This window comes from Nematostella vectensis, chromosome 3 (genome assembly GCF_932526225.1).
Source record: "Nematostella vectensis chromosome 3, jaNemVect1.1, whole genome shotgun sequence".
NCBI lineage: Eukaryota > Metazoa > Cnidaria > Anthozoa > Actiniaria > Edwardsiidae > Nematostella > Nematostella vectensis.
In genome coordinates this window covers 8,811,806-8,835,912 of record NC_064036.1, presented here as the reverse complement: position 1 = coordinate 8,835,912, position 24,107 = coordinate 8,811,806, and the positions used below count along the sequence as shown (strand labels likewise).

Below are 24,107 nucleotides of genomic sequence, written 5' to 3'. Positions count from 1 at the left end.
GATGTGCTTTGTCGCTCGCAAAGCTACATGGGAATGACTCAGGACTTTTACAAAATGGCGGCCTACCACTCGTGTTCTCTGTCAAACTTTGATGGACCTTTATGGAGTAATGGCCCCAGTCCTGGTGGGTTTTACCATTTCCCAGGCGGTCAGAGCCATTCTCACGTTGAACCTGTAAAACGAACTATGTAAGTAGGAATTTGTATGGGGTTTTCGAGTATTTTACGTTCACACTTTTCATGTCATTGTTTCTACTCTAAAGTGTGGAAGTTCCCATCCCTTATTAACACATTGACCCCTCAACCGGCCTGTACCGGCTTTGGGAAGTACCCACAACCCAAAAATTTCATAAATGCAAAAAAAAACACAACAAGATAAAGATACTCAGGCATCAGTCTAAGGGATAAATGGTCTTGCAGATATGCATCCAACCAAGGTGTTGGCATCTACTCTTAAGCCAAATAATAGCACAGTTTTTTTGACAAATCTCAAATCGAACAAGGAGAGAAAAGCAGAATCACCCCCTCAATAAAACGCTCAAAATACCACACAAGGGAGAGAGATCAGCAAACACAGCTCAAGACAAAAATAGATACCTTTATTCTGATCCTCCAGGTACATTTCCATTGCCTCAAAACACAATGTCCACTCCTTGAAGGATTGTACAACCACGAAGATGTCTTTACGTATTGCAAAGCATTCTGGGAGATCCAGGGGAAAATTCACGAGGGGAGGGCCAGTCAACACTCCTCTCCCCAAAGTCAGATGGTTTTTTATAAGTCCTTTCACCCCAAAGCCAAACAAATCAATTCCAGGTCATACAGACCCAGAATAGCAGTGTAAACAATTTTGGAATCAATTTGGTTTCAGAAAAGACAGCATTTAGGAGAGCTGTGGTGATTCATTAGAAAATTATTTTCTCACCCAGGCAAAGCCGAACAAGAAAAAATCATCATGAATCCACCTTTGCTTGCCAATATCCATAAGCAAAGCACTCAATTATGCCCCAAAAGACTTTATGATGTCCTTAGACACTCTCCTAATATGCTCATAGCTGTATTTTTGATGAAAAATACAAGCAACCATCAACTTGTGCTGGCTTTAGCACAACGACGAGGGATTAAACGTGGGGACGGCAAAGCACTGTTGGAAAGCTTGGATACCGCTGACTAGGTGCAGCTGTGTTTGACTTTGACGGGCTGTATAAAACTCAGAATAGGGGGGGGGGAAGGTATCTGTTTTCAGTCTGTTTTTTGTAAATTCAGCTAAAAAAAAGCCAGTAGTCAATGGGGTAAACTCTTCTTTACTAAGACTTTGCATTTTTCAAGTTTTAGATTGTTCATGAGGCTGTACGCTTTTTGCTTGGGGTTGTTGGGCACTTAATTTTTTTAGAGACCCTGATGATATAAGTTAGTACTGTATACTAAGTATACTTAAGCTTGTTTATTTTGCATTTATGAATTTTTTCGGATGTGGGTACTTCTCAAGGCTGGTACAGGCCGGTTGGGGTTGAGGGGTCAATGTGTTAAGTCGATAGAGGTACTTATAACTTTTATTGTACACTTTACAATTTGTCGCAATTGAGTGTTGGGTTTATATAAATGAATTAGTGACTATTTGACATAATTTTTCAACCAAGATGATAAAAAATAATTTGCTACAGTAAATTCAAGAGAACAGATTGTTAATAACAAGTGTTTAACTTACCTACACTTCCAAACTGGGTTTAATGGCAGTGATATAGATTCTTAACAGAGTTGAATGGCCTTGAAATGAATGTACCCCTCATCCTCCAGGTACCCTACGACTACTGGTACATCTGTACTTGGCATTAAGTTCAATGGTGGAGTTCTTATGGCTGCTGATACACTCGGTGAGATCCGACATTCCTCTTATGTTAATGCAATTTTTTTGCACTTGAAAATGCTGTCTATGAAGAGGAGCAGTGATTAAAATTCAATGGGACTTCTATTCCTTGCAGGTTCCTATGGTTCTCTTGCTAGATATCGCAACATTTCACGTTTAATGAGAGTAAATGAGAACACAATTATCGGCGCTGCTGGTGACTATGCTGACTTTCAGTACATCAAGTCGGTTTTGGAGCAAAAAGTGTAAGATCACATCAACTACTTGTATTTTTGTTCACTGCTTAGATTGCTGCAAAGAGTAGGCTAACTGGTGGGTGATATGATTATGATAGAATTGATGATGCTTGTCTTGCTGATGGCCATGGCTACACTCCTAAGTCCATCTTCTCTTGGCTCACTAGGACCATGTATTACAGGTAAGAGAGGACATATACAGTAATTATGACGACAAAGAGATGTCTTGTGAGACAAGGGGGGGCAATTAGAATAATAAAGAAATTAGTGAAAGTATTTGGGCATTTGCTAGTACAGTATGGACTCTAAATTAGATTTAGTCACAGGGGTTATTATAGAGGCAAGAGTTTATTTATTTGTTACTATATTTTTTTTTTGCTGTCTTTTTTTGCTCATAATCACTTAACATGTATCCATGTTCTCTATCAGGAGAACAAAATTTGATCCTCTCTGGAACCAGATCATTGTTGGTGGCATTGAAAAAGGAGAAAGGTACTGTAGTGTAAGCATAATGTTTCAACTCTGAGAGAGTGGTTGGTGTGTTGCATATAACTTGTAATATTTTTTGTAGTTTCACTCTTCTACAATGCCTTAGCATGGCAAAGGATTAAAACAATATATCATGCCACAGAATGCATCTAGTTAATGACAGCTTTGGTTATGTTGCCTTGTTCTTTGATGGGCCCTTTTCCCATACCAAGAATGAATTAGTTTATACAAAGTTACCATACAAGCTGTATGTTGATCTTTGGAAGCACCAGGATTTTTGTGATATTTACATTATTTTGTTCTTTGTATTTTAGTTTCTTGGGTTTTGTTGACAAGATTGGCATTGCATATGAAGCACCAACCCTTGCCTCTGGATTTGGAGCTTATTTGGCCCAGGTAGACAGCAACAAGGACTTGACGTTCTATCATGCAGTCTAGATACGTTGCATAATGTATCTACACTATATTTTCCCAGTTTGTACTTATTGTGCAGTGTGTACTTGAGGTTGCATCTATCAAGGTGATCATACTGTTGTTGTTATTTATCATTTTCTAGCCTCTTCTGCGTGACGCATATGAGAAAATCCCTAACATGAGTGAAGAAGAGGCCAGGAAATTACTTGTCGAGTGTCTCAAAGTGCTGTTCTACAGAGATGGGCGCTCACTCAACAGGGTATGCACAAGATAGACACAGTAAAACCTTTAATAACTCAACCCCCCACTTACATGAGCTTGGTTTTGTTTCCTATGGCCATATTCTACCCTGTTAACTCCAGTTTTCTTCTCATTTCTCCTTAAAATGAGAAATGTTTATGCTTATATCAGCTGGTTATTAGTGAAATTTGATCTAACACGTATAAATAATGATACTTTGAAATAGATGTAACATAAAGTATATCATCTGTAGCATCCAATAGAATTGACATTGTTCACATAAAACATCAACTGAGCCCAGCCATAACAGGTGTTGCAGGCTATGGCTCCTATTAAGGGTCTATGGTACTATCTTTTGAGTCCGTTGCTAGGGAAATTTAGGGAAATTTGTTTGTTTAATAAAAGCTTCTGGTTTTTTTTTTTGTCAAATGTCTTGGAACTTTCAACATAAGTGTTTTAGACATAATTGATTCAGGTGATGATGTCATCTGACCCATCCCATGGTCACATGTCCCAGAACAGAAAAACATGTAGGAGAAGCTACTGTTCAAATCAAACATCATTTTCTGCAGAAACATTTTAACTTCACTATTTTCTATAACTTCACGCATCCAATTTGCGAAATTTTGATACCGTGAGAAATGGCGAATTCTTATATTATTTGAAAACCACATATTTGGTAATTACTTTTTCATTTCTTAAACAAATCCAAACTCCCATGCGCTAAGTTGTTATAGGAATGGTAATATCAATGGTTTGAGTGAAAAAAAATCAAAATTATTGTAAAATGTTCAAAATTAACATATTTTTCTCGCGCGGAAATGGCCTCCTTCTTGCTTTTTCGCCATCTATTTTTATTCTCTAAAAACATATAAAAATTGCATTTTCTTCTACAAAATGTCAAAATTTTATTTTAATCTCTAGGGAAAAAAGATAAAAGAAAGTTAGAACTGGTTTCAAAGTAAATAATAATGATAAAAATATTGAGCTGGGACACAGAATCCAGTTAAAGGACGCACTGTGATTTTAGTCTATTTAAGCAAATGAAGCGCTTTTCCCTTTCGTAGCAACAGTGTTTTGTAGCAACGAGAGAGTACCATAGGCCCTTAACAGTAGTTTCTATTAAAAATGGTCAATTAGTTTAAAATTACTTTATGTGACTGTTTAAGACAGTATTGAATGTTGTTTTCCTATTAGTTTGAAATTGCTGTGATCACCAAGGACGGAACCAAAGTAGAAGAAGCTCAGTCTGCTGATACCAACTGGAGCATTGCGCCTATGGTCAAGTAAGTAATTTGGTACTATAAATCATTTGGTAAAAGCCTACTATGAGAAATTAAAGCAGCATTGTCACCAGTATGATTCCAGCCGATTACATATTTCTGATGATTTTTAATGGAAAACATGAAAAATATTTCAAAATTTTAAAAGCAGTGTGCCTATTGGAAGTTTCTTTGAGGATGTTACTAATAATTTAGAGCGGATGGCCTGTAAATACTGCAGATTTTAATAGATTCTTTTGACTCTTGTGGGTTGAGGTTTGCATCGACCCTCTTCAGGTAGACTGGTGTGATTTTTGCTTTAATGATAGGCAGTTGAATTATTTTGCATCATTTATATCATTATTTCTATAAAACATAAGGAAAGAAAAGCATTTTGTTTTTTTGGCAATATACCCTACCTACAGTACCTAGGGTAAAGCAAGAATAGCTTTTATAACTTGAGAGGAAACTCCCTACTCTCTGCTCTTCATAGCTGCTCACAGCTTGAGCTGGCACTACTGACGCATTTGTTTCTTTCTTTCCAGGGGCTACGAATGAAGACTTACTGATTAATATTCTGTGAACTCTTCGTAATAAATTGATTCCTAACTGCTATGAATGGACTTCTGGCTTCTGTCATTCAAATTCTAAATTCTAAACAGAATTACATTCACACTGTTTGATTGACCAACTTTTGAAATTCCTCTCTAAGGCAAAACATGGCAAATAAACACCCCCTTTATGTAAGTATGTTGTTTATGACCTGATCCTAATAGTTATGTGCTAGTACCTACAAGAATAACAAAATTGATCGACAGAAGACCACATTTTGGAAGTTGAACAATGATGTAAGACTTCTCAGAATATTGAAAACTGCAACTTCTCTTAATCTATTTCAAATAAATATAAGTGTTTGAACAACTGCTTTTTTTTCAGTGAAAACTAACAGCTGAAACCCTGTCATGCGACCACATTAATCAGCTGACACCCTGTCATATGACCACATGGATCAGCTGACACCCTGTCTTATGACCACATGAATCAGCTGACACCCTGTCATATGACCACATGAATCAGCTGACACCCTGTCTTATGACCACATTAATCAGCTGACACCCTGTCATATGACCATATGAATTAGCTGAGACCCTGTCATATGACAACATGAATCAGCTGACACCCTGTCATATGACCACATGGATCAGCTGACACCCTGTCATATGTTCACATGAATTAGCCGACACACTGTCATATGACCACATGAATCAGCTGAGACCCAGTCATATGACCACATGAATCAGATGACATGCTGTCATATGACCACATGGATCAGCTGACACCCTGTCATACGACCACATGGATCAGCTGACACCCTGTCATATGACCACATGAATCAGCTATCAGCTGAGACCCAGTCATATGACCACATGGATCAGCTGACACCCTGTCATATGACCACATGGATCAGCTGACACCCTGTCATATGACCACACGAATCAGCTGACACCCTGTCATATGACCACACGAATCAGCTGAGACCCTGTCATATGACCACATGGATCAGATAACATGCTGTCATATGACCACATGGATCAGATAACATGCTGTCATATGACCACATGGATCAGCTGACACCCTGTCATATGACCACACGAATCAGCTGACACCCTGTCATATGACCACACGAATCAGCTGAGACCCTGTCATATGACCACATGGATCAGATAACATGCTGTCATATGACCACATGGATCAAATGACACCCTGTCATATGACCACATGGATCAGATGACAACCTGTCATATGACCACATGAATCAGCTGACACCCTGTCATACGACCACATGAATCAGCTGACACCCTGTCATATGACCACATGGATCAGCTGACACCCTGTCATATGACCACATGAATCAGCTGACACCCTGTCATATTACCACATGGATCAGCTGACACCCTGTCATATGACCACATGGATCAGCTGACACCCTGTCATATGACCACATGGATCAGATGACACCCTGTCATATGACCACATGGATCAGCTGCCACCCTGTCATATGACCACATGGATCAGCTGACACCCTGTAATATGACCACATGGATCAGCTGAGACCCAGTCATATGACCTCATGGATCAGATGACAACCTATCATATGACCACATGGATCAGCTGACACCCTGTCATATGACCACATGAATCAGCTGACACCCTGTCATATGACCACATGGATCAGCTGACACCCTGTCATATGACCACATGAATCAGCCGACACCCTGTCATATGACCACATGAATCAGATGACACCCTGTCATATGACCACATGGATCAGCTGACACCCTGTCATATGACCACACGAATCAGCTGACACCCTGTCATATGTTCACATGAATAAGCCGACACACTGTCATATGACCACATGGATCAGCTGACACCCTGCCATATGACCACATGAATCAGCTGACACCCTGTCATATGACCACATGGATCAGCTGACACCCTGTCATATGACCACATGGATCAGATGACACCCTGTCATATAACCACATGGATCAGCTGAGACCCAGTCATATGACCACATGGATCAGATGACAACCTGTCATATAACCACATGGATCAGCTGACACCCTGTCATATGACCACATGAATCAGCTGACACCCTGTCTTATGACCACATGGATCAGATGACACCCTGTCATATAACCACATGGATCAGCTGAGACCCAGTCATATTACCACATGGATCAGCTGACACCCTGTCATATGTTCACATGAATAAGCTGACACCCTGTCATATGACCACATGGATCAGATGACATGCTGTCATATGACCACATGAACCAGCTGACACCCTGTCATATGACCACATGAATCAGCTGAGACCCAGTCATATGACCACATGAATCAGATGACACCCTGTCATATGACCACATGGATCAGTTGACACCCTGTCATATGACCACATGGATCAGATGACACCCTGTCATATGACCACATGGATCAGCTGAGACCCTGTCATATGACCACATGAATCAGCTGAGACCCAGTCATATGACCACATGAATCAGATGACACCCTGTCATATGACCACATGGATCAGCTAAGACCCAGTCATATGACCACATGGATCAGCTGAGACCCTGTCATATGACCACATGGATCAGCTGACACCCTGTCATACGTTCACATGAATAAGCCGACACACTGTCATATGACCACATGGATCAGATGACATGCTGTCATATGACCATATGGATCAGCTGACACCCTGTCATATGACCACACGAATCAGCTGACACCCTGTCATATGTTCACATGAATAAGCCGACAACCTGTCATATGACCACATGGATTAGATGACAACCTGTCATATGATAACATGAATTAGCTGACACCCTGTCATATGACCACATGAATCAGCTGACACCCTGTCTTATGACCACATGAATCAGTTGACACCCTGTCATATGACCACATGGATCAGCTGACACCCTGTCATATGACCACATGGATCAGCTGACACCCTGTCATATGACCACATGGATCAGCTGAGACCCAGTCATATGACCACATGGGTCAGCTGACACCCTGTCATACGACCACATGGATCAGCTGACACCCTGTCATATGACCACATGAATCAGCTAAGACCCAGTCATATGACCACATGGATCAGCTGAGACCCTGTCATATGACCACATGGATCAGCTGACACCCTGTCATACGTTCACATGAATAAGCCGACACACTGTCATATGACCACATGGATCAGATGACATGCTGTCATATGACCATATGGATCAGCTGACACCCTGTCATATGACCACATGGATCAGCTGACACCCTGTCATATGACCACATGGATCAGATGACACCCTGTCATATGACCACATGGATCAGATGACAACCTGTCATATGACAACATGAATCAGCTGACACCCTGTCATATGACCACATGAATCAGCTGACACCCTGTCTTATGACCACGTGAGTCAGCTGACACCCTGTCATATGACCACATGAATCAGATGACACCCTGTCATATGACCACATGGATCAGCTGACACCCTGTCTTATCACCACATGGATCAGCTGACACCCTGTCATACGACCACATGGATCAGATGACAACCTGTCATATGACCACATGAATCAGCTGACACCCTGTCATATGACCACATGAATAAGCTGACACCCTGTCATATGACCACATGGATCAGATGACACCCTGTCATATGACCACATGGATCAGCTGACACCCTGTCATATGACCACATGGATCAGATGACACCCTGTCTTATGACCACATGAATAAGCTGACACCCTGTCATATGACCACATGAATCAGCCGACACCCTGTCATATGACCACATGAATCAGATGACACCCTGTCATATGACCACATGGATCAGCTGACACCCTGTCATATAACCACACGAATCAGCTGACACCCTGTCATATGTTCACATGAATCAGCTGACACCCTGTCATACCCTTTCATACGACCACATGGATCAGCTAACACCCTGTCATATGACCACATGAATCAGCTGACACCCTTTCATATGCCCACATGAATAAGCTGACCCCCCCACCCCTTCAACTTCCCCTGACAAATCCTGGCTATGCGTCTAGTGCATGAGTGTGACTACAATAGATATCACCCAGGGGGGTTCTTCAAGTGATAGGGATGCTCGTCGGGAATCTCGAAAACTACTTCTAAAAAAACCCTGTAAACAAAAAATTGCTACCCTAAGACATAGCGCAGAAGCAAAATTTTTTAGGGAGTTTCCGAGGATAGGCTTTTGTCTTAGAAATGGTATTTTGAGGGACCAAAACGCAGATTTAAAGTACCTCATTGCATAATAATGTCTTGAATTGAAAAAGTCGGAAAAAATTTAATAATTTAGAAATCGTTGGCTGTTGCGCCTCTTTCTGCGAACTCCTCGAAATACTATTTCTAGTAGAAAAGCCTTTTTACCCCCTGAAAATACCCGAGGTCTGATTTTGACCCCTAAAAAGTACGACGAGCATTCCTATCAAATCGACATGGGAAGAACCTCCCCCCCCCCCCCAGCCAGGGTTTGTAACATTCACCTAGTGAAATAAATTATAGCGGGTTTCGTGTTTAACTGAAGGTTTTAAATCGTCTTTTATATTTGAGAATCGTCTTTCTGTATTTTAATGCAAGCTTTCAATAGAATAACAACGCGACGCTTCCATTTGCTCTGCGTGGCTTCACGATCGTAATGCAAGCATGACAAACATCGCATTGAAGAACTAAACAAGCAGAACAGCGCCTCTCTCTTTATCATATTGTCTCAAGCGTTTAACATTTTTAGCATGTGATTCTTCTAGCCTTTTCCTTTGTGAATTCTATAAATTGTTGGCTGACTTTTTTAGAATTTCTTCTTCGCGATATACAAGATATAGTATGAGATTTAGTGAGAAACTCTTACAAAAAAATCCTTCAACCAAGACAAATTTTACGCCGTCCTTTTTAGATTTGAATGCATTTTTATATGGATATTTATAAAAACGACAGTTTATCAGGACACAGCGAGCAGAGAAGGCTTAAACTCTGGCTTAAATTTTCAATGAATTAAATACGTTTCGCTATTGTGCGGTTGGCACTCTCTGGAAGAAGCCTTTTTTGTGCGTCGTCACGCAGCGACAACTGAGCAGCCAAGTGACGCGGAAACTTTCACAACAAATCGGCGTTAGATGATATTAAGGCAAAGTTCTCGGGTGAAACTTGCAGACGCCCTTCACTCACTTCGAGGTCTCGTGGGTAATAAGGTAAGATATAATACTCCCTCGACAAGTGTAAAAATATCTAACCCTAACCGGCTAACAGCTGTTAATGTTATATATAGATCATCTGCATCAACTGATGTTGCATGCATTATCGAGCAATTAGTAAATAGGTTTGGATTACTTGTGCAATTTGGGGCCGTGTAAAAGAAGTGCAAACGTACAAGTAGTATTATTGTATTCGTAAAATTGTCATTCTATAATACTACAAAGATCAGCTTTCTGCATATTTTTCATTCCGTTGATTATATTTAAGCCTGTCAAGAAAAGGCGCGTAATGGATTTTAAGAAAGACACTTTATTTTAATACTGTTCTATCTTGTTCTGTTATATCGTACTTTTGTACGTATTATGTGAGCTTTTTATCATATTGTAGTATGCATTGTACGGCCATTTTTCTCTTTCCATCCATATAAGATATACATACATTCCGGCATTTACCGAATAGAAGAAACAATACTATCATTTTTTTCTTATTCTCTTGATAACTTAAACAAAGTATCGATATCCTTTGGATGTTCGAGCTATCGGGATTCTTTGTGTATTAAGTTGTCGAGTTTTTGTTTCAGCTTGCCGAGAGACTCAAAAGGGACTAAAAAAGCAAAACAAGTTTACAAACGCGCCGTGTGTTGTCATGCTGAACTGATTGCCGCTAGGCGCCCGAAGGGAGCCTTCTAATAGAGGTACAGGCAACACGGAAACATGACGATCAAAATGGCTTGATACTAATCGAAATAAAGGTATAAATTCAATAAATGATGTTCCTTTATATACTATTATATGAAAAATTATATGTTATGATTTTTCTTAGTGTAGCCACATAAATCCAACTGCAAGTTCCGAAAAGGCCATGACAGGTTTTATTTTACCCCAAAAGATATTTTTTTCTTTCTTATTTCGACAGAAAAAACATAAATGAATATTTTCTATTACTATGAGAAAAGGCTTTTATCGTCGTTTATAACCTTCGTTGTTAGCGACTTCGGGGAATCCAAAATTCTTGTCTCGTTTGGGAATAGTGCGTAGTCAATCAACCGTCTAAACCAATCGATGGCTTTCTTGTTTCTACTGTCGCGTCATAAACCATTTGACTGCACACAGAGAGTGAGTTGAGTGATCACGTAGGTATGACTATACGCGCTTTTTCGGCAGTCGTGCAACAACGAATTCGGCTTTAATTAGTCTATTGAATGTTTTTGAGAACTCTCAACAACAGACTCGTCATATCTGCTAACTGACTCTATTATTGTGACCGGTCTGGTTATAGGGGTCGTCGCCATGTCATCCTTTATAAGCGGCCTGTTAAGACGCAAGTCGCAGGGCACGTGGTTCCAGGAAAGCGGTTTGGCGCGATGCATGGACTTGTTCGATCTGACCGTGCTGGGCCTAGGCGGAATGCTTGATGCAGGAATCTACGTCGTGATTGGTCAGTTAGCAATAGTTGCGGGTCCGTCTGTCATTGTGTCGTTCCTAGTGGCAACCGTAGCCGCGCTTCTCGCAGGTCTGTCGTACGCCGAGTTGTCGTCACGCATCACAAAGACCGGCTCAGCGTATGTCTTCACCTATGTCACGCTTGGGGAGGTTCTCGGCTTTTTCGTGGGCTGGAGCATGCTCGCTGAGTACATCGTCAATGCGGCGTCCATGGCCAAAGCGTGTAGCCTCTACATCAATTCCCTCAGTGGCGGCGCCGTCTACTCGTATTTGGCGGAAAATATTAGTTGGGGAGCGAGAAATAATTATGTTGGTCACTTCCCGGACCTTGTGGCTCTAGCGCTAGTGCTATGTTCTGTTGTTATAATTGGTTTAGGTGTCCGCGAATCTAAAACTCTTATGGACATCATTATGATAATGAACGGTACGGTCATTTTATTTTCAATTGTGTCGGGCGTGGTTTTCGCAGACACAAAGCTCTGGTCAACCCCACAAAAGTTTGCTCCTAAAGGTCTGGATGGAATCATTCTAGCCATACCACAGTGCTTCTACTGTCTGTCGGGCTTCGATACTATACCCACCGCCAGCGAGGAAGCACTAGAGCCCAGCCGCACGGTCCCTAAAGCAATCGTGCTTTGTCTCGTGATAACCTCATGCGCGTATCTAGGCATCAGCTCCATCATTACCCTAATGGTACCTTACACCGCCATAGATTATCACTCTCCTCTTGCGGAAGCGTTCAGTACTCGGGGGTTTCCTCCGGGATACTACGTTGTTTCCATCGGCGCTACTGCAGCGATCTTCGCGAGTCTCTTGGCATCGTACTACGCGGCCAGTAGATTACTGTACTCATTATCCTATGACGGGCTTATATGCATGTTTCTAAACAAGATTAACAAAAGTCGTCAAGTTCCCCTGAACTCGGTGATAGCCGTGGGTGTGATCACGGGCCTGTCGAGCCTAGTTTTCAACATGCGTGAGCTAGTAGAACTGGTCGCTGTGGCGACCATATGTACCTACACTAGCGTGAGCGTTTGCGTGTTGGTGTCGCGATTCCAGGCTGACTATACCACAGTCTTCCTGGACGGCAATGTTCACTCTACTTTTAGTCCAGTTCACTGGCTCAAGACCAGGAACCTGTCCAATGCAGAGAGCAAAGCAAAGAAGAACTATCAAGCGATATCTGAAAGTGACCGGTTTCTAGTGTCTCCGCCTGTCACCTCGTGGTCGCTTCACGCTGCTATCGTCGCTATAGTAGTATATATCCTCAGTCTCATCGCATTCTCAACCTCTGCTTTTATCTGGTGGGAGAATAAAGACCCGATGGATCCGGCCACCATAGTAATGCTCTGTGTGTACGGAGTGACGGCGGTGGCGGCGGTGATAGCCCTCGGAGCCATCCCGCAGAATCACGCGAGCTTCCCTTACATGGTCCCGCTAGCCGTGCCTATAATCAGCATCCTACTCAATGTGTTTGTCATCGTGAGGGTCAAGCCACAGGCTTTCGCTATCTTTCTCTTGTGGGTAGCACTAGGTAAGACGCAAGCACTTGCACGAGCAAACAATTACACCAGCACTTGTACAGACATTTCAAAAGCAATAAAATCCTTATAGACAAAACGACACTTCCACAACATTAACTGTGTTTGCCGTCTTATTGTAGTGATATTTATAATAATAATTACAATTTCTTTTGTCAGGTGCATTGGTCTACTTTGGCTACGGCATTCGTCACAGCACCGAGGCGTTTGTTCCTGAGGTTAAGGAATTCCAGCACGAATATACGACCGTGCCTAGTGTCCCCATAAGAACACTTCTTGGAGGTGTACAACCCTATAAAAAGGGAAAGAACCCTTTTCAACTTGACTGGAAATTAGAAGATGATAAAGAGGTGATGGGGGAATGAAGTAGCACTTTAAAAAGACCAAGTATTCTACCATTGACTTATGAAACAGGATAAAAACTGTATTATTTTACTTCCTGAAGTCCTTGATGGTTCGAAATAGTGCATAACTAAATCAATTAGAGTAAATCAATCTCTTTTTTTGTATTAGAACGAAGAAAGAAAATTTAATGTTCTAAACATTAAATGTTTTTGCATGTTTACTAACATCACCTACCCTTCCAGACCTTACCCCCAACCCCATCTCCTATATGCACCCAGTATCGGTGCGTCCTTATCCGCGGCTAAATAACATTGTCATTAGGTCCTTGTGCGCGGCTCAATGAACGAGTGTCAGTGCGTCCTTGTGCGCGGCTTAATGCACGAGTGTCAGTGCGTCCTTGTGCGCGGCACAATGAACGAGTGTCAGTGCGTCCTTGTGCGCGGCACAATGAACGAGTGTCAGTGCGTCCTTGTGCGCGGCTTAATGCACGAGTGTCAGTGCGTCCTTGTGCGCGGCTCAATGAACGAGTGTCAGTGCGTCCTTGTGCGCGGCACAATGAACGAGTGTCAGTGCGTCCTTGTGCGCGGCTTAATGCACGAGTGTCAGTGCGTCGTTGTGCGCGGTTTAATGCACGGGTGTCAGTGCGTACTTGTGCGCGGCTTAATGCACGAGTGTCAGTGCGTCCTTGTGCGCGGCTCAATGAACGAGTGTCAGTGCGTCCTTGTGCGCGGCTTAATGCACGTGTCAGTGCGTCCTTGTGCGCGGCTAAATAAAGGAGTACTAGTGCATCCTTTTGCGCGGCTCTTGTACGCGGCTAAATATGCCAGAGCTTCCTTGTGCGCGGCTTAATGCACGAGTGTCAGTGCGTTCTTGTGCGCGGCTTAATGCACGTGTCAGTGCGTCCTTGTGCGCCGCTTAATGCACTAGTGTCCGTGCGTCCTTGTGCGCGGCTTAATGCACGAGTGTCAGTGCGTCCTTGTGCGCGGCTTAATGCACGTGTGTCAGCGCGTCCTTGTGCGCGGCTTGCGTTGATACGTCCTTGTGCGCGGCTTAATGCACGAGTGTCAGTGCGTCCTTGTGCGCGGCTTAATGCACGAGTGTCAGTGCGTACTTGTGCGCGGCTTAATGCACGAGTGTCAGTGCGTCTTTGTGCGCGGCTTAATGCACGTGTCAGTGCGTCTTTGTGCGCGGCTTAATGCACGTCAGTGCGTCCTTGTGCGCGGCTTAATGCACGAGTGTCCGTGCGTCCTTGTGCGCGGCTTAATGCACGAGTGTCAGTGCGTCCTTGTGCGCGGCTTAATGCACGTGTGTCAGCGCCTTTGTCTTTGTGCGCGGCTTGCGTTGATACGTCCTTGCGTGCGGTTGAAAGTGTGCATGTCAGCGCGTCGTTGTACGCAGCTTGACCTTTACTCACACATCGTCTTTTATGAGTTTTATTTCACATCCAGTGCTGAATTGCTTACATGCGATTATACTTGTCATAAATATTAGATACAACATATAACTAGTACAGGCGAAAACATAGCATGATAGCATGCACATAACGTTTTTAGAAAAATGCAATCATCATAACTGAAAAATCCCCAAACAAGACTTGGCTATGCGTATGTATCTATCATGTTCACTAGACGAGGAAAGATATATAGGTTCATGAGGTATTAGCTTGGCATATACAAAACTTCACATCCTCCATTTACCTGAACTGCTACATATGTTGTTTCTAAAAATGGAAAAAATATAATAAAATAACGGTACTATACAAAATAAAATTATATTACAAGGGATAGTTATTGGGCCACAATCACCCGAAGACTTGCAGGGCAAAGGCGAGGATAACCACTCCTCGAGTTTTTGACGAAAAATGGATACCGCGACGCTCAAAGAGCTGACTCGAACATGGAAGAAATCATGTACCCCTAGTTGCATAAAACTCAAAACTTCACGCTCAGATAATGAGCTTTGTTAATAAAACTAACTCGTGTAGTACCAAATTAGCTAATGAACGAGCGCTTGTTTTCAAGTGCGACCCGATTGTTTTCATATACAAAACTCCCAGTGCAACACGATCACTGAGACTCTAATTACAAACTAAAGCCTCAAAGGGAGCAGCACTTGTGCCCAGGAGTGTACAGTCGATTGACAAAAGGTTGTCGTCAACCAGCTTCGCAACTACGCGATAAGCCCGCATGTAAGCATGGGTAAAAACCCCTGAAGCGCCTAGCTGCATATATTAGCCACCGCGTCTAAAAACGCATTCACACCAGCACTTTAAAGTTTAAAGGTGGTTTAAAACTCAATCTCCCAAGAGTGGATAGAACCAAGAACAACACTGAATAGACTATGCTGTACATGTTACTAAGTGATCATTTAGCTAGTAAGAATTCAACACAATGGGAAACTTGGCAAGTTATTAGGCAAAAAAAACCTTGTTTAACTAGACATGGTTTTCGTGTGAATGCAGCATAAGTCTGAAGTTATGCGTTAGCGTAAGCGTAAGCGCAGCTGATTGACGATAACCTTATGTCAATTGACTGTATGCTGCTGCTGCTGCGCCATTACATGTCGCTCTCGTCCCACTCCAGGCTCTTCTTGGCAATCTGGCTGTCCTCATCGTCGCTGTGTCCGTTGTCGGAGTCATTGTCTTCATTCAGGTCGAGCTCTTGGAATTTCTGGAGCGGGTTCACTGTGATGCGCACGCCGCTCAGGCCTGTGTCGTCCCAGTACATCTCCTCTTTCTCCGCCTGACTGGCAGGGACCTCGAGCTTGACGGCACCCCTGGTGTGTTAAGTTATTATTTATCAAGCTTCACCTTTACAATTAGCGCCACAAGGGTTAAAACATGGAAGTAAAATCACATTATGAGATACATTTGTATTACGGCCTTCTTTTGGTTTTTGCCAGGAAAAAGATAAGCAATCGGCTTTGTACAATTTATTTCTTCAATGATGAATTCTCTCATATATACGATAATCATTAATATAATGTAGTATCTTCTTAAATATTTCATCAAAATCAGTTTAACGTTTTGAGATTGTCTCTCGGACATGAAGCACAGGCATAAAGCAAATACAACAAGCTAGATTGCATAAAAAGTGCCTGGAGATGACCACATATTGCTTAAACAAGAATATTCTAGATCAAAATGCATTACTCACTTCCTGAGTCGGTAAATGCCGAGCACGACGAGTACCAAGAACACACAAGCACTCGCCACGATTATGGCGGGCACGAGGCCAGTGGGCATCCTGCTGCCACGATCTATCACCTTGACAGGTGCTCTCTCTTCCCTGGTCGCACTGCTGCCCAGCTGCAGGTTAAAGGGGCGTACCTTGTTCGCCATGATGGGGCGCACGCGGGGAGTTGAGATCTGGAGAACTTTCTCGTTACTCTTGAAACGGCCATTCTGATCAGACACATGAAACTACAAGGAACAAAGAAATCACTTCTTAAGTCGCATCTACAAACAAGCGGTGCGCGGGACAAAATGTGTAGTGCAGCTCTAAGATTTAGTAATCTTATTAGAGAAGATCTTAATCACAACTTAATTTTTATACCAAGTCCAAATGACCACACCAAGACATCAAATGACCAAAGCCGACAGAGTCCAGCATCTCAAGTTAAGCCACAAGTGCTTCCCCATCCTATGGAGGATTTGGGAACCGACCATACCTTAAAGGTGTGTCTTGGGTGTTCCTTCGGCTTCTTGTTCACATATGTCATCTCTCTTAGTACTCGCTCGTACGCCTTGTAGTCTGCCACGCCCCTGATCACAACGCCATCATCGGTCTTAGACGCCTCAAGCTCCAGGTCATCTAGGATGGTTGAGCCCCTGACGCCAACAGGGAAGTTCAGCGACTCGTGCTGACTGAGAGCAGGCTCTACCTTGATCACCGCTTCATCAAGGAACATGACATTATTCACTGGGCTTTCGCGCTTTGCTTTGCAGCCCTCAAACCTGAGGGTTAGGGTCCTACAGACTGGTACTCCAACACCAGCAATGCGCTCCTCGTCTGCCTGCACATCCCCGCAGCCTATAAGGACAATCTTTGGCTTAGTGTTCTTCTCAAGTTCAATGTCAACACTGATCTTCTCCAGCTTGACACCGTTCTGTGTGGTGTCGATCTGGAAGTTGCGGACCCCAGAGGTTGGGGTGAAAAGGTCGTTCTGGTACTCCAGGTTCTGCAGGATCTTTTGGAAGTCTACTGGTCTCCCGGTCCCTTTGATCACCATGGTGTTAAACCTGGGCATAGTGGCGGTGAAGCCGTGAGGAAGGCTGGTGCCGATATTTATATGTTCACGGCAACCCATGAGGCAACGAATTGTCTAAAACAAGAAAACGTGCAGTCATTCATGTGACTTTACTCAATTATTTTTAGCATTGAGCAGCATCGAGCATTAAGCAGCCACAATACATGAAACAAGCATCCCTACTAGCTGCTATCTATTTGTTTACCTGTTTGGATGTAAGTTTGTTGGGTCTCACGGTCATACCAGACAAGAATCCACGGAAGTGCTTCTCATACTTCTTATCCTTTCCCTTCCACACTGCCCCCACCACGGCATGGCTCTTGGTGTTGGAGGCGTGAAGGCGGAAGTTAGGGATTGTCCTATGGGGACCCACATGTTGTCCATCAATGTGTAGGCTGACAAGTGATCTATTGACAGAGATTGTGAAGTGATGCCATTTGGTGTCAGCAATGTTGATTTTCCACAAGTCGGGTCTGTAGAGGAATGTGGACTTGAAGAACTCATTCTGTTTGCCTTGCCAAGACTCCAAGCGGTGGATGATGGAAAGTTGGTTGTGATTCTTTAGGGTGACAGCAAAGTGGATGCGGTTGTGCAAGTTTGCATCTGAGGAGTCCAGAATAACCTGATCAGACTTGCGTTTCTTCTTGTCTTTTGTTGCCATCCAGAAACTAATGGTAAACTCTTCCCCTAGCTTTTGTGGGAAGACATCATCAGGAATGTCAACATGGTCTTTCTCTCCGTCAAAGAAGAATGTTGCATCATCTGAAAACACAAGGAGGAAATACATAAGTAAATAAAGGGGAAAACAATTCAGATGGAGGAAATGAGAATAGAGCATGTGCTCAATTTGGAAAGATCAAGATATGTGCATACGGTTATGCCTTGTCCTTGATCTAGATGCAGCTTCTAAATGACAAACATTTCTTTCTCACCATTTGAAAAACTCTCGACTTCCTGGAGGATTTTGGTCCAGCTCTTTCCAGGGCCAAACCTTGGCAAGAGATCTCTGACTTTATCAGCACCACACAGCTGGTACATGTCAGAGGCCTTGTACCTCTGGCGGTCACAGCCCTTGCCAGCATTTGAGTTGAGCTTAATCTTTGCCACAAACTTGGACACACCAATCTCTTTGGAACACTCGTTCAGCTCTAGGTCAGGGGTGATGATGGCTTTACCAACACACTGCGGAATGGAGACCTTACCAAGAAGTTGGTCCATGTTGTAGCCTGTTCAAGTGAATGTAAAATAAAATAAGGTAAGCAGAAACTTCAGAAGATTTTGCCAAATTGAGAAAAAAATAAGATACTTTAATCAATCTATTCTCTAGAAAATTTAAAATAATAAAAACATACTGTAGAATGAATAATTGGATAACCAGCTACATACCTGGTTTGCAGGAATCTTTGATATCAACCCGAACGTTAACATTCTCAACTGATATTTTACCACCACAGTCAACAGCAGCTACTTCAAATGCGCAGTATTCAGGGGCATCACTCCCGAGTGGCTTATCCAAGTACAAGACACCATCATTGGTAATCTTGAATGGGACATCAGCTGTTCTTACCACATACTTGCAGACCACTCCATTCTCCTTGCCAATATCTTTATCTGTAGCTGTCAGCTGTGGGAAAGACAAAAACATAGTTCAGTTATGATATTCAGTTAGTTTAGGATTAGAAGTTTAGGATTTAACATTTTAGGATTCTTCCAAGTTCAGGTCTGAATTGAAATATAGTGTGTCAAGACTGTTGAAGATTATCCTTCTGTATGTTCAAGGAAACCTTGCATCCCCTTCTATACCTGCTGTTACATATAGCTAGACACTTTGGGAGTTGATTTACATACATCTGGATAGTAGGAATTATATAAGAGAATATATAAGATAATTTTTGGTTGAATTAAATTTATTTATTACCTGCAGGATTTTCTTGTAAGTTTTTCCTCTTTCAACCACAGCAACAACATTGTTGCTTTCAAAGGTAGGTGGGAACTCATTGACATCCACAATTCGGCAGTCAACTTGGACAGGTTTCGAAGTCTTAGATGGGTCACCGCCATCAAATGCCTTGATATCAAATAAGTAGCCACTTTCCTTTTCAGCATCAAAATCTTTCAAAGCCACAACTTCGACACTACCGTCATCATTGACATTAAACTTGAAGGGGATCCCAGACTCAGCAACTTCAATTCGCTTGATCTTTCCTGCTTCTCCACGATCTTGGTCAGTGACATTGATTTTGGGCAGAATGCGGACAACACGAGTATTTTCTGTGACTGCACAGATATATGGCTCGCTCTCAGGCTTATTGAACTGGGGCCTGTGCTTGTTCATGTTTATTATGTCAAATCGTACGCGAGTTGTTGTGACCCTCTTTTCTGCATCTTTTGCAATAATTGTTAACTCACAGAACTTGTTCTCATCTGAGTTGAGAGCTTTTATGAGCCAAATATGGCCCTTAGCATCTACAGAGAATGGAGTGTCCTTCTCCTTGATAGAGTACTCTATCTTCCCTTTTCCCCCGGTTGCACGTACATGAAGCACTTTCTTGTTCACTGCATGGTACTCACTTAGAGCCTTTCCATAACTGTCTTCAACAAACTGAAAATTTGACTCTGATAAAAAAAGCAAACTAAATGTTAGAAATGCTGAAAAATCAATGTAAATAAGGGAATCAATGTAAATAATGGCATCAATATATATTGACACAACATAAAAATGAACCCAATAACAAGCAACTGGTTCAAAACAGGTTTGTCCAACAAGAAAATTTGCCAACAGCCACTGTGTAGATCAGATTATTTGTCAAGTGATGGAAGAGGTTTTTGCATGTTGGTGAGGGGTAGTGAAGTATAACTAGAAGGGCATATTAAAAAAATGTCATCTGCTCCCAACTAATACAGGGAATGACTAGTGTTCTGGACACAAACACCAAGAAATACCTAAGAATTGGATTCTTTCAAACTAGATACAGGTTATAGATGCGTTCGTTCATAACATTCAAACTTGAACATAAGCCAAATTGAATAATTCACGGCACTAATAAGACTAAAATGACGGAAACGACAAAAATAACTTTGTCGAAAAGTATGCATAAATTGTCAATATTTAGCATACCATTGCTATCAGAATCAAAAACCGAGAGCGTTAATTTTAGCTCATAAGAGATCCATGGTACAAAAGTAAAATAAACTGTTTTTTTTCTGTCTCAATTTGTACTGTCCCATATATTGTTAAAAAAACGTTTCTCGTTAAGGATGTTTTTTACGGCCTCACAAGTAATAAGAATAAAAATTTTATCACTCGTCGAGATTTCAATAATCGTCGCTGAAATAAGTACCACATAAAATGAACTGTAAAATAAATTATGGAAAATATCAGAATGGCTTTAATGGCGAAATCGGAAAAGTAGTTGTGAAAAGGTTTCTATTAGCGTACCTCGATAAAGTGCTTTTATATATATGCCTCGAGCAGTTTTGAATGCCAAAAGATATATCACACACGTAAGATGTTTTTCCTTTTAAAAGAAGATTTTCATCCTTCGAGTGTAGAAGTGTACGCATAAAGGTCTTGTTTTCCACAAATTCGATATTGAACGTTGTCAAAACACATGCTTGTTATGTTTCGCTCACAAACCGAAGTCGAAGAAGTATACGACAACTAAAATAAAATAAACGTCTACTTTCGAAAGGTCAGTAATAGTTCCTTGTGTATTTCATGGGGGTTCCTCTGGTAAAAGAAGCCTGGGACCGCAATCAATACAAAGAAGAAGACCAGGCGACGAATTTCTTTTCAAAATGGAAGTTATTAGAGGTTTTGTGAACGAAGAAGCTTTTAGTGCGTCTCTCGAGCGAAATAACATTTTTCGGCATGGTGTAATCTAAAACATTTCGAAAACACGAAAACTTCGAACTAGAGTCGAGTAAACCGTGTAAACCTTACAAGTGATTTCGCTTTTTGACTAAAAAGTAGTCGTATTGCGAATCCCTTGCAGTTTACGAGAATCTATACTGTAAACAATTATACATTTAGAATGCCGAGTTCACACGCTTACCTCTCGCAATCTTTTTCCCCTCAGAAACGGCGCTTGCTGCCGCTAGCACACAAAAGGTCGTTAGAATGACCTTGAACGACAACATTTCTATCGGTCTATTCTAAAAATTCACCATGTACTGTAACAAATTCGTATAAAACGACTCTAGAAATTTGAGCTGGGAAACCAAAGCGATGAAAAGTTCGACTGCTTCGGCAGACTTGTGACGTCACAGCACCACGTGACTAAGCCAAACCCGCGAGAAACGCAGAATTTTTATGCAAATTACCTTCGATGTTTTAACCACAAAATGACTCAGCTTGCGAGGGGAAGTAAGTTCCGGTTACCGAGTGAGCAATAACCGTACTGATATCTAATCAATAGTTACATTAAAATAAGTAGATGGCAAACTGCCTGCACCATAATTAATCGCGTTCCGTGCGAAGAATACAAAGTTTATTAAGAGTGTAGGGACGGTCATGATGAATAATAAACGAACTAGCCCCTAACACCCGTCTCCCCGCCGATCTCTAAAACACCATAACAATTTTCACTGCGAATGACAGCAATGGAAATGATTTTCTTTTAAAAAGTTTGAATACGCCGAAGCATTTCTTCAAGACGTAAGCCGTGCGGCAACATAATAGGGGGGGGGGGGGGGGGGGGGGGGAGACGATAGTAAAATCACAATGTGACTCCTTTAAAGTAGCCGCTTCCAAAAAAATAATAATATTAATTTTTACTTATACTTTTACTTTCTTTATATTTTTTATTATATCATTAGCAGTCTCCTTAAATTTGTGTTACCTTTCTTTAGTCCGGTCGCTTAGTGTTTCAATCTATACATAGCGGACAAAAGTACCAAACTTGGCATAAAGATGGCAAAGAGGATGCTATTTAATATTGAGACCGGTGCCCACCGGTACCACTTGAGGATTTTGTGTAATAACGGAATAAAAATTAGAAAAAGCGTCCATCACGGGCTCCCTGCGGTGAAATTTAAAAGGTCTTGTATTTCCAAAACTAAGGCGACATATCTTATGTTTTTTTTTTTGGTAGGGGAAATATAATAGTATTTGTTAATATTTCAAGATAAGACTGTCATCGGCTGCATCAAAATGGTTTATTTAAGAGAAAACGTTTTCAAACTAGACCCAATCCCCCTCACGGTTATTCAAGATGGACTTTAGAAGCACACTAGCATACACACATTGGCACCAGTCGGGCCAAGACGGGACGCTAGCACAGTCTATTACCCGTGCAGTTCGGCAACCATGGACAGCTGTTAGGACTCGTCAGCATGGCATAGCCGGTTTGCCTCAGTTAAACTTCATCGGCAAAAAAAAGCTGTGGTTTAAAGCACTTCGTTAGAGTCGAAGTCGCCCTGCAGTTTTTTTGCCGATTAAGTTTAACTGAGGCAAACCGGCTATGCCATGCTGACGAGTCCTAATAAGGACGAAACAGCTGTCCATGGTTGCCGAACTGCCGAACCGATTTTTCCTTTCTCAGGGACATTTTCTTCGAGGTGCCGACGAAACGACGGTGCTATAAACAAGTGTTCAAAAACTCTAGTGTTGACGATACTAGCGTCAACCTTAAGAGAGGACACGTTTAGCCCAAAACCTGACGTAAGCCAGAATTATTCTATTATTCTAACGGTCAGAAGGTTTTGGGCGCCATATCTGTAGACGCCAGCCACCACTGCCGATCTATATTAGTTCGATATCCTTTTTTTTTACAAAATGAAAATATAAATCATGGAACGCTATTAGCTAGGGTTTTCGGCTTCATACGACCGAGTGGTTGGAAGTCAAGGGCGTCTGCCGGCTCCCCCTCTTTGGCCCATAACTAGCATGGGGTAGAGCGAGGCTCTCGCCTCGGAAACAATTGTGATACTTTGATTTTAAAATAACATAGGGCCGTAACGAAAAGATAAACAAATGATCCGAGTTGTCATGGTATAATTTATCAACGCACAATAAGCTATGAAAAATCTCCCTCATCGGTAGCATATTTTTTCCTGCTGACGGGCCTATTAATTACAGCCGCGTTGGTTAAATTAAAGCTCTATAAACCTTAAAATAATTCTTAGAGAACTCGTTGAAAGAAAATTTCTGGGAAAATTCATGTGCACCACCTATTTGTGCTTATTTAATGAATAAAAATCAGTCATATTCGCATGTTAGC

General features: G+C 42.0%; 3 protein-coding genes across 4 annotated transcripts; 2 read left to right on the top strand and 1 right to left on the bottom strand.

Moving 5' to 3' along the window:
* Positions 1-18: 18 nt before the first annotated feature.
* On the top strand, positions 19-5,425 carry LOC5512088 (proteasome subunit beta type-4). The gene is made up of 9 exons (XM_001632420.3): positions 19-188; positions 1,797-1,873; positions 1,982-2,111; positions 2,201-2,284; positions 2,532-2,594; positions 2,906-2,987; positions 3,148-3,264; positions 4,443-4,531; positions 5,053-5,425. The coding sequence occupies exons 1-9, from the start codon at positions 28-30 to the stop codon at positions 5,063-5,065; spliced, it is 816 nt and encodes a 271-aa protein (XP_001632470.3). The 5' UTR covers positions 19-27; the 3' UTR covers positions 5,066-5,425.
* Positions 5,426-9,707: 4,282 nt separating this feature from the next.
* LOC5512087 (cationic amino acid transporter 2) lies at positions 9,708-13,842 on the top strand. Of its 2 annotated transcripts, none has more exons than XM_032381459.2 (4): positions 9,708-10,306; positions 10,891-11,004; positions 11,589-13,286; positions 13,453-13,842. In XM_032381459.2, the coding sequence occupies exons 3-4, from the start codon at positions 11,600-11,602 to the stop codon at positions 13,656-13,658; spliced, it is 1,893 nt and encodes a 630-aa protein (XP_032237350.1). In that variant the 5' UTR covers positions 9,708-10,306; positions 10,891-11,004; positions 11,589-11,599; the 3' UTR covers positions 13,659-13,842. The 2 variants fall into 2 exon arrangements, with proteins under 2 accessions (XP_032237350.1, XP_032237348.1); XM_032381457.2 differs by having other exon boundaries at positions 9,709-10,306; positions 10,891-11,061.
* Positions 13,843-15,057: 1,215 nt separating this feature from the next.
* LOC5512085 (calsyntenin-2) lies at positions 15,058-22,154 on the bottom strand. Its single transcript, XM_001632392.3, has 8 exons — positions 21,942-22,154; positions 19,805-20,502; positions 19,273-19,510; positions 18,819-19,112; positions 18,092-18,648; positions 17,308-17,961; positions 16,794-17,059; positions 15,058-16,413 (listed from the first exon to the last, which is right to left on the bottom strand). Exons 1-8 carry the CDS (start codon positions 22,024-22,026, stop codon positions 16,194-16,196), a joined length of 3,012 nt encoding a protein of 1,003 aa, XP_001632442.2. The 5' UTR covers positions 22,027-22,154; the 3' UTR covers positions 15,058-16,193.
* Positions 22,155-24,107: the final 1,953 nt, after the last annotated feature.